This window comes from Phalangium opilio, unplaced genomic scaffold, assembly GCF_054372755.1.
Source record: "Phalangium opilio isolate 3A_F unplaced genomic scaffold, DU_Popi_V2 ptg000070l_1, whole genome shotgun sequence".
NCBI lineage: Eukaryota > Metazoa > Arthropoda > Arachnida > Opiliones > Phalangiidae > Phalangium > Phalangium opilio.
Genome location: NW_028324182.1, coordinates 6,763,839 through 6,780,340, shown reverse-complemented (window position 1 = coordinate 6,780,340; position 16,502 = coordinate 6,763,839). Strand labels below are relative to the sequence as shown.

The 16,502-nt window shown below is 33.9% G+C and overlaps 1 protein-coding gene and 2 long non-coding RNA genes across 5 annotated transcripts in view; 2 read left to right on the top strand and 1 right to left on the bottom strand.

Moving 5' to 3' along the window:
- LOC149661321 (hemicentin-1-like) overlaps window positions 1-7,886 on the top strand; it is a 113,032-nt gene extending 105,146 nt beyond the window's left edge. The window contains exons 11-17 of one of the 3 annotated variants that reach the window (XM_089842802.1): window positions 148-270; window positions 1,182-1,215; window positions 2,079-2,179; window positions 3,097-3,150; window positions 4,297-4,457; window positions 5,829-5,970; window positions 6,110-6,267. In XM_089842802.1, coding sequence (XP_089698928.1) covers window positions 148-270; window positions 1,182-1,215; window positions 2,079-2,179; window positions 3,097-3,150; window positions 4,297-4,457; window positions 5,829-5,970; window positions 6,110-6,132 — 638 coding nt within the window. In that variant the 3' untranslated portion in view covers window positions 6,133-6,267. Of the gene's footprint in view, window positions 1-147; window positions 271-1,181; window positions 1,216-2,078; window positions 2,180-3,096; window positions 3,151-4,296; window positions 4,458-5,828; window positions 5,971-6,109 lie in introns of all 3 variants that reach the window. The other 2 variants (XM_089842801.1, XM_089842803.1) reach the window with 2 other exon arrangements.
- A 762-nt stretch (window positions 7,887-8,648) lies between these two features.
- On the bottom strand, window positions 8,649-9,048 carry LOC149661320 (uncharacterized). The gene is made up of 2 exons (XR_016368837.1): window positions 8,862-9,048; window positions 8,649-8,752 (listed from the first exon to the last, which is right to left on the bottom strand). It is a non-coding gene; the product is annotated as an uncharacterized LOC149661320 (long non-coding RNA).
- A 2,445-nt stretch (window positions 9,049-11,493) lies between these two features.
- LOC149661319 (uncharacterized) lies at window positions 11,494-13,797 on the top strand. The gene is made up of 2 exons (XR_016369084.1): window positions 11,494-11,687; window positions 13,573-13,797. It is a non-coding gene; the product is annotated as an uncharacterized LOC149661319 (long non-coding RNA).
- The last annotated feature ends 2,705 nt before the right edge of the window (window positions 13,798-16,502 follow it).

Here is a 16,502-nt window from a genome sequence, read left to right as displayed (position 1 = left end):
ATCAGATATTACTATGGTGTCTATGGTCTCTTAAAGATTACAAGTAGAAGAAATATATGTATTCTTGGTTTTATGCTTACCCTTTGTTTAATTTAAACTTATTTTATGACGAAATATTTAACATAATTTTTTTCCTTTTCTTTCTAGGTGCCGTTCCGGACGCATTCCCGGACATAATCATTATAGCGTGTGTGGTAGCGGGCGTCGTTTTATTATTCATCGTCATAATTATAGTCATCATTCTCATCATGAAGAGGAGACGATTAAGCAGTAAGTCCATCGTCAAGCGATTAATTTCTAGCAACCAATTATCTCGCTGCTTTCGCCATACACCCACCCGAAATAAATAGAAAATAATAACGCGTAAGCCTTGGTAGTTGGATCGCGTACACAGTGACTATCTTCTCTAGACTCAAGAAGATTACTGTACCAGATTAGTTTCTTTCGTAATTAAATGGTTAGGCTTAGCTCGAAAACCTTCTTCCCTGGTCTACGGACGTAGGACGTCATTACCCGATGCTCAGATAATAAATTTATACCATTATCGCTGTAATGTTCATCTGTAACAGATACCAACTTGATAAGGGGTAAATTTCCTTATTTCAAACATTAATTTCTGTATTAAATACCTCTCTTTCTAAGGTTGGGTTAAATATAGAGAGACATTGTTATTTCTCCCATATTTACGTGATTTTAATTGGTTGCGAGTTTTAGAGCCGCAAAAGGAAAGTATTTTGGTATTGAAGGCATCTGTAAACATTCATAGTAGGATTGAATGCATTCCAGTCGCTCGTATTGGACACCGATGTTATTTTTGTTTCGTTTGCTTTTATAGCTAAGTTTAGAGCAAAACCGTCTTAAGTGATACGCGAACTATATTGCCTATTTACAATACTTTGACCATGATTCTTGGGGACCATATCCCGGTTTGTTTTTCTTAAATCTCCCGTCAATCCCGCGTGTTAATATATAGCTTAGGATAAAACTGACCAACAGCAGTTGTAGACACTCCCGGAATAATCCAATCACACGTGAGCTCGTGAACTTTGTTTTTAGGCCAAATGGTAAAATGGACATAAGTGACAATATAGGAACGTTAGCTTTAATTTGGGTCATTGTAGATCTGGATAATCATAGCGTATTAATTCGATACATTCATAAGAGACTATGGTTAATTTCAGCTGGTCAAAAATGCTCCCTCGGACAACGAGAGACGTAAGTTTTTATGTATAATAAATTAATAGCACTTAACTAACTGTATATATATCTACTAATTATAATATAATTAGAGTTTATTAAATTAAATTTTTACGTTTACGACTAAAACGCATGGCTGTTTATATTTGGAATGGCTGCTATGCTTCGATCGTCATGAAATTATGCAAATTTTTATTGAGTGAATTATATTAATTTTTTTGAAAACGCTTAATTTAATATAAGTGCATTTAAACTTAATTAATATACACGTGGTTATACAGTATAGTTTGAAACCTTTAGCTATTAGAGTTACCGGGTTCATGCACTGCGGCATTGTTAAAATTGCCCTTACGTAATTATCATCCGGCAAAACAAACCTTTAGACAATTTAAGGATAATTCTAAGCTTTAAAAACAAGTGAATTAGATCTTCTAAACGAAACCTCTGCCTCGTGTATAGTTTTACCATGGTGCTTTTATTTAGATGGTCCAGTCTCTTTAGAGCGTGGTTAGATGGCGCTTCCGACAGAAGTAGCTACCTAACCCCCTCTTTTTTTAGTTCTTACCCCCATACAGTATGTCACCAATAATTTTCACACGTAGTTTATGGTAGCTATGACCTCTTGATGAAAGGACCATTCTTTTACCAACTTAAAGTTTTAATAGCCCAAAGTCCTTTATCCGTCAGTTAATGAGGTTTAAATTAGTTTTTAAATTACTTTGTGAAAAGAAAACCATCAAAAGGCAAACATACTTGGGACGAAATTAAATTAAATAATTCATGTCGAAATTAATATAGAGCCAGTCCAAAATAAATTAATTTCTAATAACCCAGCTAATTAACAATTCATGTTACGCTATTTGATTGTTGTAACGCTAAAGGCCTGATGGTCATAACGAGTCGAGCGAACCTCGGGTCTTTACCAAATCTACATTTTATGATGGACTCCACAATGGGCGTTCACCTATTAACTTTAATCCAGGTGTGTTAAAATTTCAATCAAATCCTTGGGAATAACTTTTATTCTATTATTCTAAAACGTTTAACCAAAATAACCCTTGTTCTCCATCGTGGGCTAGTAATTGAATCAAGTATTTACTAATATTAATTAGCTATTTCTAATTGGAGTTTATTTAGGTCTGACGTCAAGTTAATTGGAGCATGTTATTATGCCTATTAATATTAGCGGGGCTGCCTAGCTTTTAATTATATATTATATTTGAATGTTCGTAGTTGCCAGAAATGTCCCATAGATAGTGGAAATATATATATATATATATAGGTAGTTTCATAATCGATAAATTGTCAAATGCATGTGTAAAATACCAGGGAGGAGTAGAAAAGGAGTCTTATTCTACACCGCGAGACTAGAGGGTCGAAGGTTGTTAAATTGGTTTCCTCTTGTCACGTGGGTTATTGTTGCTATACTGAGCTAGTATTTAGCGCCATCTCTCAACACAAAATGTACTATTTTCAAAAACATTCTCACAGTGCTGATTGCGCAACTACAGATGAAGATTATCACAAGAGGGCAGTTCGTAACGCGAGTTTGCGAGATGACATTGCCACATGATAAGCGATAACCAATTTTTCCCCCAATCTCGTCCTCTTTCTTCTGTTGTGGGAGTGCAGATGTAATGTTGTCAGTCTATAAAGCGAGTGCAATTCTTCTCCTTTTCTACTCCTCCTTGGTAAAATTAATGGTGTAATATATATATTTCTAATATCTATGACATTCACTCGCCGAAAGCTTAATACGAGGCTATAATTACAAATTTAATAATTAATTTGCAATTTCAATTGGGTATATAGAATGGTATTGTGATTTTAATTTGTCGGGAATTTGTGTATATTTGCGAATGTTCTTTTTTTTTATTAATCTGCATGCTGCGTTGTTAGTGATCTCGTTCAAGAAGGAAGGTGAGCAACGTAGGCGACGGCGATCCGTATCAGGTAATTCATTAATAATATATGATTTCGTAACAAACTCTGAAATGTGCAAATCCAATTAAACAGTTTTCTCTTAAATTCTTTCTAACTAAATATTCGTAGCTTCTCCCAGCCATTTTAATTCTGAAATTCGAAAATAATTAGCGTGAGTCTTAAGGAAGTAGGCGTAGTTTTTAAGCCTAAGGGTAGGTACAGAATGATTGAATTCGACTCAAACTTACCTGACTTTTTTTAATATTAAACATCTCGAGGGGTTCAATATTTACTCAAAATCTCCCACGCTTCTCGCGAAATCTTAGATACTAATTTCGAAATTGAAAAATAAATAGCAAATATTCAGTTAAATCATGAAATCGTTGATGATATTACTAAATATTTTAGATTAAATCCGAAATCAAATCAATCTAGATTTAAAGTTCAATAATTTCTTTTGAGTAACCATTTTTAAACTCTTCCCTTGAGAAATTAAATATTGTTTATGTTTATTTCAAAAACTTAGAACGTTTTATCTTAATCAGTAGTTGAACTAGGTATTTGTAAATTTTTGATGCATCCTGTAGGATAGCTTTACCTTTGGCATTGGTGTGCTGCAAGTTAAACATTTCTACAGGGGCTATAGGAAAATACATAATGTAGTTTCAGCCTGTAAGTTGGCTTTTTTGAGTACTTCAACCATCGAAATATTTTATGAAACGTACTTCAAAAAGGATTTTGTAGCATAATGTTTTATAATCGTGTCATAGTTTAGACAAGCACGCTTGATATAACAGCGAAAGGTGACGCGTAAAATGATATTCAATGTTAAATATCCTGAAAAGAAAGTAGAAAATAGTGTTCGGAACATTCTTATAAATTTAAGCAACAGATAAAAATTTTATAAAACGACAAAAAAAAAACCTAAGTTCTTACATTTTTCTTTAAACGACTTCCTATTATATTCTTTGCTTTTCAGTCTTTCTCTTCTCTTTCGTCTCGATTTCACGATGCTAAGCCTATTTTGGATCAGGAAACTGCAGCGTTTTCTATTTATTTTCTATTATATTCTATTATATTGTTTTTTATAAGAACATTTTGAAGAATATCTGTTCGACCTTTCTTTTCTTACTTTTTTTTTCTGAGCGAATTTTGTTTTTCTGGTTATCTTTCTAGATTCGAGTAGTCCGGTGAAAATGTCTTCCGGCGAACCGCTCTACCAGAACGTGTCGTTGGAAGACAAAAAGGGAAACGGCCCTCCTCCAGTCACGGAAGCCGAAAACCGAGCCATGTATGAGAACATGCCTTTCCATTTTGGCAAAAGGGATCAAAAAGGAGTAAGAATCTTTATATCCTCTCCGCTTTGCTTTCTTTAGCCGCTAAAGTTTACGTATATAGCTCTAGCTCGCCCTCTCTCTCTCCTGAGATCTGGCTTCCTAAAAATGTCAATAGCATTCCCAAACACGTTCCGCTTTTACAGATGCCGCACCAGTTTTTTTTATTTCTTTTATTTATCGGAATATAAAAACCCGAAACTATCTCAGTACTGTCTTCCTATCTTTTTATTTTATCTCAACATCAGTTGCTAGTGCCGGAATTAAGGTATAGGCATAACCATATAACACTCTCTTAAGTACGGGTCGAAAGGATTTTTGCTACGAAACATATAGAGACATCTCTCCCCCTGGTGGCGGATTTTCTTGAAACAGAAAGCGGTGAAGTCCATCTCTACTACCTGAACCCGATTCGAGCTAGTAAAGAAAATCACACGCCTTTGTTCTGTTCCGCGGTTTGGAGGAGAAACATTTGTTAAACAAAGATGGCGTAGTATAGGCCTAGTCCCTTGAAATCTTTCTGGCATAGACGATGCCTACAGCAAACCCATACTTATGGAGACTGTTATAGGGTTGTGATATATAGGATTTATTAGAAATACGTCCTAGACTCTGGTGTAAATTCCGAATGAAATGAGTTTAGATGGCGTAGTATAGTCTCGTGAAATCATTCTGTCATAGACGATGCCTACAGCAAACCCATACTTATGGAGACTGTTATAGGGTTGTGATATATAGGATTTATTAGAAATACATCCTAGACTCTGGTGTAAATTCCGAATGAAATGAGTTTATAGAATCCTTTAAAAGTTCTGATCTATAAACTTAGACCTTATTGGAATGGAGTTTTTAACAATGTTTACGTGGTAGAAAATATCGGGACTTTTGTTTTTTTTTTTTATATTTTGTGGAAAAGACTGTCTGGAAATGGAAGTGAGTTAAGTTTCTAGGAAATACTGAGTACTTCAATCGTTTGTTATATTTTACCATCGATTGCTTTGACAGTGCCTATGGCCTCGTCTGAACACTTTCAAAATAAAATTTTCAAACGAAACAAACGACTGAATTGAGGCCTTGTACAAAAATAAAATGAAGCCAAAGTTGAAAATTTTTTAAATTAAAATAAAACTAGAAACTTACTCAGTCTCAGTAATAATTCAAAGCTAATAAAACTTTTCATATAAATGTTTGCTTCAAAGCGAATTTTACACCATCCATAATTAAGAAATTCGCCACGATAAACAACTTCATTTCCCCCGTTTACTTATAAACTAATCATTGTAATAATGTATTTAATTGCTATTTTAACTGTTACCGTGACACTAACTAACCTACGCACGTATCGTTCGTATTTTTGGGTGCTGTTTTTGACAGATGATTCATTTTACTAACAAAGAAGGCGTAGTGTACGCTGATCTCGCCCTCCCCAGTAACGGATCCAAAATAACATCTAGAATTAACGTTCCCACCGAATACGCCACGTTAAAATTCGCCCAAGATCGACATCTAAGAGATTGTAAGTTAAACACTAACGCCATTACGTTTTGCCTTCAAAAGTATCAATAACATTGCTAGTACAAACTGTATTTAGAGTTAATCTTCGAACGAAGTTAATCTAAATCAATTTATAACCTAGTGTTTCGTATTTTGTTTAGCCTTTCAGACCAGACGTCAGTGACGAAATGTTATACGCGGATATGTACGACGACGTCAAAATGGGGAAAGTTCCTGATCCACGCATGATGAAGCCCCCTTTGCCGCCCAAAGGAATTGGCAAGAAACCCAAAGAACCGCCATTACCGCCCAAAACCAAAAAGGCTAACAAGGAGGACAAAAATGGACTGTAAATAAACATTTCTTACTCCGAAAACCGCAAAGTTTTTGGAATGTAACGGAAGTTCAAAGCGTGTAAGTGAAATGAATTAAGGGAAAAAGCTTGTACGAAATTATTCTGTTTTTTCATCTTAAATATTATTAAAAAATGATGAATATTTAATTCGCTCAGATTTTCAATCTCAACCGTACGTCTAGTTTATAAAGATATCTACACGTTAGGCGTGCGAGATAGTATCTTCGATTTAAACTGGAAACTATACGTATGGTGACGTCATTTCAAATCTGGAATAATTGTCTGAAAAAGCAAAATATTTCTTACGAGACTTTTCCTTTAGGAACTAACCAATTGTACTCGGGAAAAAAATTAAATTAAATTAAAAAAAGCCTTATATATTTATACTGATGTGATAATATTAAAAATACACCATTATTATAATAAAAAAAATTATAAAAATCGCCGCGATGTAAATACGATTTACCGAATTGTCAAAAAGAGAAATTGTTTTTTGAGTTTTAATTATTAAGAGAAATTTAAAATTAAGTGGTTCTAGACTTAAATCAGTAAAATAGAAACCGTCTTTTTGTAGGTTATTGTTAATTCCTATTTATACTGAATGACTTAAACTTAAAAAAAATGACATACAAAGCTCTTGTGATCTGAACTTTTTTGGTGAAATTTAATGACTTACAAACTAAACAAAATTAAAACAAATTTGCGTCATCGTGGTTGAACAAAAAAATAAAATAAAATAAAATTCTAATTATTTTATTTCAATATAAATTTGATAAAACTTAAATATTTAATAATGGAATTTAATTGCAGTTGTTTTTAAAAGGGCTAAATGTTAATTAACTATTTTAAGGAGAGTCATCGCGCACGCGTTAATGAAGGTTGTTTTATTCAATACATAATTTTAATTAGAATAATTAAAAAATGAGTGGATATTCGAGAAAAGAGTCAAGTTTAAATTCGATATCTACTCGTTTTTCAATTACTCTAATTAAAACTAATTAAAAAAGCTTTAAATTTTTTTTTCAGTTTTTTTTTTTCTTCGTTGTTTTGTTTTATTTTAAGATAAATTTTTTATACAACTTAATATATTCTATACTTAAGTTTCGGAGGCGTCCAAAGATGAAGGCATATCAGTAAGCCTTAAATTTTTTGAAATAATAATAAAAAAAATACAGAAAGAAATTTCAAAATGGCGTATAAATTTTGACTGTAGTTTGTAGACTCGAACTTAAAAATGACCGTGAAATAAAAAAAAAAGACCGCGTTATAAAAGAAAAGACATTGAAGGAAAATGATCAAGTAAGAAATTACAGAAACAGTATATAAAATACACAAAAACATTTTATAGTTTTCAAGTAAAATCGTCCATAAGCATTGCGTTTAAGTGTATAAATACTCGAAGATTAAGAAAAAAAATAGTTATAATAAAATTAATAACAAAAAAATGTTTGTTAATCGTATTTTGTAATTGTTAGATAAATCCATTACGAGATTAAAAAAAAAGAATTAAAAAATCACTCGCATTAAGCGTTATGTAAATCTTCGAGATACTGACAAACAAATTAAATAAATTTTTGAAAATAATTATTTTTGTCCATTGGTTAATTTCGAAAATTTAGTGACGTCTGGAAAGAAATAAAAAATATTCGACCATTTAATTGCTTATTTGCGATTTTAAATCCCGGTTAGCCATGACTCTATGACGTTATTATGGGTGCGTCTTCTAAACTTGGTCTATATTTACTCCATAATTTATTTTTTTTTAGTATAAAGCGTTTAACTGTGACCTCTGACGTCACTTTTTGTCTTTTTCCCTACTCTAAATAATGCAGCGAAATTGAGGATCTTGTCTACTTTTTTAAAAACAAGCATAATGATCAATTTCAGTGAGATTTTACGTCTAGAACGCTGGATATTTTCGGTAAGTTTCTTAAACGTTATAATCGTAGCAAGTAGAATTTTACCGTGACTTCTATAACCTTGTATCTGTATTGTAAATTCATTTTAGAAGCTAAAGATTATTGCGTTGATTTAGGCTTAAGAATATATAGTTCACAGACTAGGAGGATTCATACCATTTGCACAAGGAGGCCAGACTTCGGGTGTTACACAAGGAGTCGAAAGCCAGACCTCCTTGTGTAAATGGTATGAATCCTCCTAGTCTATAAACTATGTATACATCATTTGAGCAAGACGAGAGGATAGTATTTTTAGTAAAAATAGCTACCAAGCGTGAAAGGGACGGGATGGGGTGGGGTAGAATGGTATTAAAATTAACTGGAAGTCTGTTAAGTGACTCATTAAATTGCAAACCGCCAAAGACGTTTTTCCACCCCGGTCGCTAATGGACGTATTTCCGGCTTAACCGTCAGAGAGGCAATAGCCCACCTCGTTTTGTCCAACTTCTTTTGAAACCGAGCGTAAAAAGCTCGAGGAAAACTCTTCGAAACTGTTTTATGAAAAAGAAAATTTAAACGACAGGCACTCGTCGACCGCGTTTCCTTTTTATAGTTTTCAACACTTAAGTAGTTGAGACAAAGAACTTAACTCCCACGTACCGCGTATACCCTGGCAAAGTATAGTGCCGAGGACATTTAAAGTCGAGACTTGAACTATTCCAGCTCGTGGTTAGGACACACTCGGAACCCATTTCCGCCAATTCTTTCTCGCTTCCCATATCTTGTCCCTAAGCTTTCTTAAGATAAAGTTTTTCTTCCAAGCTTTTATCTTTGAGGCTTGTCTCTGAAGTTTAAAGCGAGTAATCACGGGAGAGACTCGGTGCTACAAATTTGATCCCTAAAATGCCTACTTGTTCAAGACAGTAGCGTAAATTGAAATCAAATTACGTTAACATAGCTGCCTTCGCATTAACCACGGTCCCTTTAAACTATTTATCCATTATTTGTCGTGCTTGCAATACTTTTCTAAGAATTATCTTTATCCTTTCTGAAATTTTTTTACGATTTATGTTAGACATTTTCCCTAAGGAGTACGCGTAGGTTTTATTTTAGGTATTTTTCCCAAGAAATACTGCTTTAGATTTTTATATTTCTTCCCATGAAATATTCTTTATGTTTTTTATTTATTTAACATGGATCTTCCATTCTCATATTAATGTATACAACAACATCACTTCGAAAAATCTTCTGAAGAATTACCATTCATACCCTATAGGCAGATGCAAGAGGCTCCTTCCTTTTTCCACCAAAATGGCGGCGAACTCTACAGAGTGGAAGCCTTGTTGGGGGAATGAACCTAGCTGATTGGCTAAATGGGGCTTGACGTTTAATGGGGGTAGAGTTTCACCCTTTCTCCCACTCCCTATGGTCCCAATACGAAGTTTCTTCCGAACGAACATTAAGACACATAATGAAGTCTAAAATTTTTTGAAGCGTGTTTATTCCCACTAACTCCTGGAAGTGAGACGAATGATAGTCTAGCCACGCAGTCGCGTCATTTTTATTCAAGGTATGTCGGGTGTTAAGAGCGCGCTAGGGGTCAGCGTTATACTAAACAACAAACGGCCATTAATTTGTACCTCGGTGACCCGGGGCTAAGCAACTGTAGCTACCGTCGTTCCTCTCGCTTAAAGTTAATTACCTGAGATTAATGAAGTCCCTGGGCCACGTGGGAACTGAAAAGAACTACACTAACCCATTCCAACCTTAAACGAAGCGAGCATCTCCTTTCTCTAGCTACTAACGCTGAAAATGTCCCTTAAAGTGTGGGTGATCCAGAAGTTGCGAACTTTTACTACGATCAAATCAGTTAGGTGCAAGAATTATGTTACGTAAGAAAATGTTAAATTTCGATTTACTTTAAAATAATACTTCGAAAAACGTTTTGAGACTGAAATTTAAAATTCAGACTGTACTTGAAAATGCGCTTTGGTTTCCCTTTAACTCGGCATGGCTCAGTATACAGGCGTCTCCCAGTCAAAGCCTCTTAAGAGTTGCCGCTCGCTAAATGGGTAGAAAGTACTATAGGGCTTTCCCACCAGAGCTATTCGCCCCTTCTAATCCGCTTTTAACATGGATATTGTTTAAGGCTTGCATAAACTAGACAAAGGGGCTTGATAGATCCAGCGAGCGCCTCGAATGAAAATGGTCTAATTAGAATTGTCTTTGTGTTTCCGTTTTCCAGGAAGCGTTTTAATAGGTAAATTCCCGAGCGCGTGATTTCAATACAAAGCTAATTACCGCAATCCGGAGTCCTAATAAGCTTTCGTCTTCAAGTCTCACTCAAATGAGCCGAAGCTAGTTCTATAAGTATATAACAAAGCGATCAAAAACTGTAGAACGAAATTATTTTTAGATACATTTTGAAGCTCGTCTAACTTAAGTCTCCCTTTAAACCGTAACATTCTTCCGTATAGTCGCGTAAAATTCGAGCCGCTTTAAGCCGATTTTCGCTGAGTACGAAAGCTTTCAGCTCGTTCTAAGCTGCCAGAGAGAGAAAGGGACGCTTTGTTGTTGACGAAAAGGAAATTTTGCCTTTAACGAATTTGCTTTGTTTTGCGCCTAAAAGCTTAGCTATACCAAAGAGGGTAGAAAGAGGGGGAGTAGAAGGCTTGGATGGAGTGTTCTCGCTTTGAAAGTTTACTTCTAAGCTTGCGGTCTGCACGTGCATCTTTCTCAGCCCTCTTATTGGTTGAAATACGGTGAACCGGATATAAGGAGAAAAACATAACAAATAAACAAGTTGGAAAAACCTAAATTTTACCTCTCCGAGTAGGTACGATGCCTTTAGTAGTTTTGTAGCTTTAAAGCTCTGTTTCATTTTGATAATCCAAGGATATTTTTTAATATTATTATTTGAAATGGCTGTTTATATATTACTTAAGCTATACTACATCTGTATATAGAATAATCCTTGCTGTACTGATTACGAAAAGAAAGCTAAGGCCTGAACTCCGGCGGGTCAATGGAGGATTTTCCGTAATAGGCTTAGTGAACCAAAGAGGAAATAATTGAGAGCCGAGATTTTGTAAATTATGGGTTTTGATTTTCTTGTCTGTAATGAAGAGACATTAACGGTTCAGAGTGAACCGAAAGTTAAGTACACGTTTAAATAAGTAGGTCTAGTTTTTATAATAGAAGTAAGCACCATGGTGGCAATTAGATCAGCGAAAGGGCTAATTGTAATCGGGTTGTAGCTTCGGAGTTTGCATTCTTGTTATGGTGCGCATTGACTTTCGTTGCGTCTAACCACAAATCAGCTTTGGTGATATTTAACGTTAACACTCGCGTTGGCAAACTAAAAATATATATGAGGTGAAACGAGACAATAGTGTTTATACTTCAAAACCAGTTGTGAATGTATCTATGAGAATATAGGGTTAACAGTTGAGGCGCAGACAACTTGGCCTTTTCAAACACATAAAGGTTATATTTCTCCCAAAGTTATACACTTAATTTCCTGTTTTTTGCCCATTGACTGATTTCATGTGTCCAAGGCACATTCTTATTGGATGTAAAATGTCATCTGCTTTACTATATATTCTCTATGCTTGGAATACTGCTTTAATAATTCGAAATTTTTACTTCAAAAAAGAGAGATTTAACTCCTTATCTAGGTAAATAAGTTTGTAAGCAGTCCTCTTGACTCTGAGAGGTAATATTTTTTGTTTTTCCAACTTGATTGTTAATTGTTTTATTGTAGTTTGAGTTGTTCTATGCTCTTTTATTGTGTTTTATGCTGTTTAATGTGTCTTTATGCTGTTCTATTGTGTTTTTATGCCGTTTTATTCTGTTTTAAGCTGTTTAATGTGTGTTTATGCTGTTTTATTGTGTTTTATGCCGTTTTATTCTGTTTTAACAAAGAGGGTAGAAAGAGGGGGAGTAGAAGGATTGGCTGGAGTGTTTTCGCTTCGAAAGTTTACCTCTAAGCTTCCGGTGTGCGCGCGCATCTTTCTCTGCCCTCTTATTGGTTGAAATACGGTGAACCGGATATTGGGAGGGAAATATAACAAACAAATAAAAAATAAAAAAGAGAACACCCAAAATGCTATGCAAAAGCCGCAAGCTTCAACTCCCCCTCTTTCTACCCTCTTTGGTTTTAAGCTGTTTAATGTGTGTTTATGTGTTTTATTGTGTTTTATGCCGTTTTATTCTGTTTTAAGCTGTTTTATTGTATGTTTTCGCTGTTTTATTGTGTTTCTATGCTCTTTAAAGTGTGTCTATGATGTTTTATTGTGTTTTATACTGTTTATTGTGTTTTTATGCTGTTTGACTGTGTTTTATTGTAGTTTCTGTGCGTTTTATTGTGGTTTTTGTGTGTTTTATTGTAGTTTCAGTGCGTTTTATTGTAGTTTTTGTGCGTTTTATTGTCGTTTTTGGGCGTTTTATTGTAGTTTTTGTGTTTTATTGTAGTTTCTGTGCGTTTTATTGTAGTTTTTGTGCGTTTTATTGTAGTTTCTGTGCGTTTTATTGTAGTTTCTGTGCGTTTTATTGTGGTTTTTGGGCGTTTTATTGTAGTTTCTGAGCGTTTTATTGTAGTTTTTGTGCGTTTTATTGTGGTTTTTGGGCGTTATATTGTAGTTTCTGTGCGTTTTATTGTAGTTTTTGTGTGTTTTATTATAGATTTTGTGTTTTTTTGTAGTTCCTGTGCGTTTTATTGTGCTTTTTGTGTGTTTTATTGAGGTTTTTGTGTTTTTTTATTGTAGTTTTTGTGCCTTTTATTGTAGTTTCTGTGCGTTTTATTGTGGTTTTTGGGCGTTTTATTGCAGTTTCTGTGCGTTTTATTGTAGTTTTTGTGCGTTTTATTGTGGTTTTTGGGCGTTTTATTGTAGTTTTTGTGCGTTTTATTGTACTTTTTGTGTGTTTTATTATAGATTTTGTGTTTTTTTGTAGTTTCTGTGCGTTTTATTGTAGTTTTTGTGTTTTATTGTAGTTTCTGTGCGTTTTATTGTAGTTTTTGTGTGTTTTATTGTAGTTTCTGTGCGTTTTATTGTAGTTTTTGTGCGTTTTATTGTAGTTTCTGTGCGTTTTGTTGTAGTTTCTGTGCGTTTTATTGTGGTTTTTGGGCGTTTTATTGTAGTTTCTGTGCGTTTTATTGTAGTTTTTGTGCGTTTTATTGTAGTTTATGTGCGTTTTATTGTAGTTTCTGTGCGTTTTATTGTTGTTTTTGTGTTTTTTATTGTAGTTTCTGTGCGTTTTATTGTTGTTTTTGTGTTTTATTGTAGTTTCTGTGCTAATTAAAACATTCCAAGTATTAATACTAGTGTTTATGTCGATAATGAGTTAAAAATTAACTTTTCTAATTTCAAAGAAAAATACAAGCATCTGCCGCATTATGAGCCTATTCACGTCTTCTTCCCAGTGCCAAGCAGAGGGGACGGGATCGACGCCATTCAGTGATAAAAGCGGGCTTCTCATATCACACGCCGCGAGCAAGTTTCAACGAAGTTTACTTTTTGGTTTTATATCTATATACTTTTGTTTATACTTCATAAATGTACTATAGAATAAATAAATTGTTCGTCGATTTAATGAATCTAATTTTTTATTCCTTTCTTGTCAATTAAGTTACAGCAGGCATATATATGATTTTAAAATGCATTAATTAGATTAAAAAGGATTGGGAATATGGGTTAATTAGAGGTTCCCGGTAGTCACTTTAGCACTGTTAAAGGCAGCGCGTCGAGGGGCTATTCACTAATGAAAATTTTCTTTTATTGGTGATTTTTATTCACGCTATTAAAAAGGATAGGGATTCATTGGTGATTTAAAATGGATGGGGATTAATGGTTGCGTCTGGATTACGAGTAATCATCGAGGGGCTACTCACTGAAAACTCGTTAGCGATTTTAAACGGGATTGGGATTGTGGGTAACTTAGGGGCTACGGGTTGTTATTATTTTGCTAGTTATGAACGGATTATTAAGCATTCACACATTTGCCGCTAGGGGCGCTGTGTACGTAGTTACGTATTTACTGACATCTAAAACATGATAAAATTCTGCTAGACATTCGTGTAATCAATAGATAGTTCATAAATTGCCGCTAGGGGCGCTGTATACGTAGTTACGTATTTACTGACATCTAAAACCTGATAAAACTCTGCTAGACATTCGTGTTAGCAATAGATAGTTCATAAATTTGCCGCTAGGGGCGCTGCATACGTAGTTACGTATTTATTGACATCTAATACATGATGAAATATTATATAGGCCTAACGGTGTGTTCTTTAATTTGAATTAGCGCCCACGTCACACTTCGAAGCGCCCCCAACGACGGAATTTACTATAAAACTCGGACACCACTTGTCCAGGTTTCTTTTCTCTCTACGCCGGCGACCACTCAACATCGTTCCTTGATCAGCTCCTCGTAATCCTGACTTTCGAAGGCAGTATTGGATGGAAAGCCACGTTTTACGCCGATGGTGGGACGTGACTCTAAGCTCTCCGTCATTGAATGTCCATTAGAACGTTGAAATCAACGCGAAAGGTTAAGCCTAGTACGGTAAGTGTGAAAGTCTTTCAATAATCCAAAGCCATCCAGCTAGCAATTTATTATTTTATTTAATCCTAGAGTTTAAATTATTTAGGTAGAGTTAATTGTTAGTTAATTATGTTTATTTATTGAAAATTAACAACAATATGAAGAAATTTCCAGACACGAGGTCAGTTAGACAAGGCTTAATTTAGAACATCTTAAATCAAGTACTTGGGCTCATATTAGGGGAAATTAAAATCCTTATCTATTTTAAATAATAAACCTCGACTATTTGAAAATTAGGTCTCATTTAACGGCGCGAAACTATATTACCTAAAATGAGTAACGTATGGTTTAACGGGGCCAGATTAAGTTGCGCTAGGCTAGGCTAAACCTTTTTCAAAAATTTAACCGGACCTGGCACTAATCTCTAAGTTTTTACTTTTATGCCGTCGTTTTAATTTAAATTAAAGAGGGTATTTTAGAATTATTACGCGTAAATTATAGATTTGAGATTCTAAAATTTCATTCGTGGCAGTATTTAATTATTTTAGATAATGAACTACGGTCTATTCAATAAATTAGATGGTTTAAAATAATTAGGGTTAACTGTTAATAAGTTATCATTAATTATCGAGATTAAGTCAATTTAATAATTTTAGAATGAGCCACGAACGCGAAGTTAAGACATGAGATTTTTAAAATATATTTACGGGAATATTTTACGTAGTTTTTTTCTTAAATTATTTTAATCTATGGTATTGTTTCCTTAAGTTTTTATTTTGTTGGGACCTTGAGTAGCCGTTTAATTCTGATATGGAAATTGCTTAAATGTAAATTGCTTAATATTTAGAGCAATTCTTACATTATATTTATGGGAATATTTACTTTTTTTTCTTAAATTATTATTTTGCCAGGACCTTAAAGTAGCCCTTTAATTCTGATTTGGCTTAATATTTAGTGTGACTTTTAAATTTTGTTTTTGGGAATATTTTACAAAGTTTTTCTTCAATAATTTACGGAAACAAAACCATAGATTAATTACGTTTTTGTTAGGCCCCTCTAATTTTTTCTATTTGTTATTAATATATTTTTATTCTTAGACGCGATGACGTTCTTGGATATTCTGTTGCTGGTCATTCGGAGCAGTTTCCTAGCAGATGATTTCAACCTTTGTTAGAGACGCTCATTCAAGATGACATCTTCCTTGGATTTGCGATACAAGATGTTTTCAACCTGTGGTGGCCATGCAATCATTATCTACAAAGATGCGATGAACATCCCCGAATCTAGAAAATGTTTATTATAATTATATTTGCAACTACTTAATTTCTTTTTACACGTTAAACTTCAATTTACGGGACACTTTATATTATTTTTTGTTGAAAATTTTTGTAAACACCTTATTTTTTTACTTTTTGTTCAATAAATTACGCCTTAAACCACTTTTTTTGTTTTCTTAAAAATTGTTTGATTAAGAGGGAAGGTTTGAATTTTTTAGCTCTAAACAGATAGCCTATTTTTTTGGGACCCTCTTTTAAGCTTCTTTTAGCTTATATCAAACATAAAACAAATCGTTTTAAATAGGAATAAAATGAGCCTAAAACTAGCTTAAATTGTTTTAAAAAGTAAAAAAAGCCTAAAAAAGGGTCCAAAAATACTACACTAAGTCCAGACCTTAAAAAATTCAAGCCATCCTTAGTATCGAAACTTTTTTATGAAAACAAAGAACGTGAGGCAAGGCAAAAAGTTTTTATTGAGAAA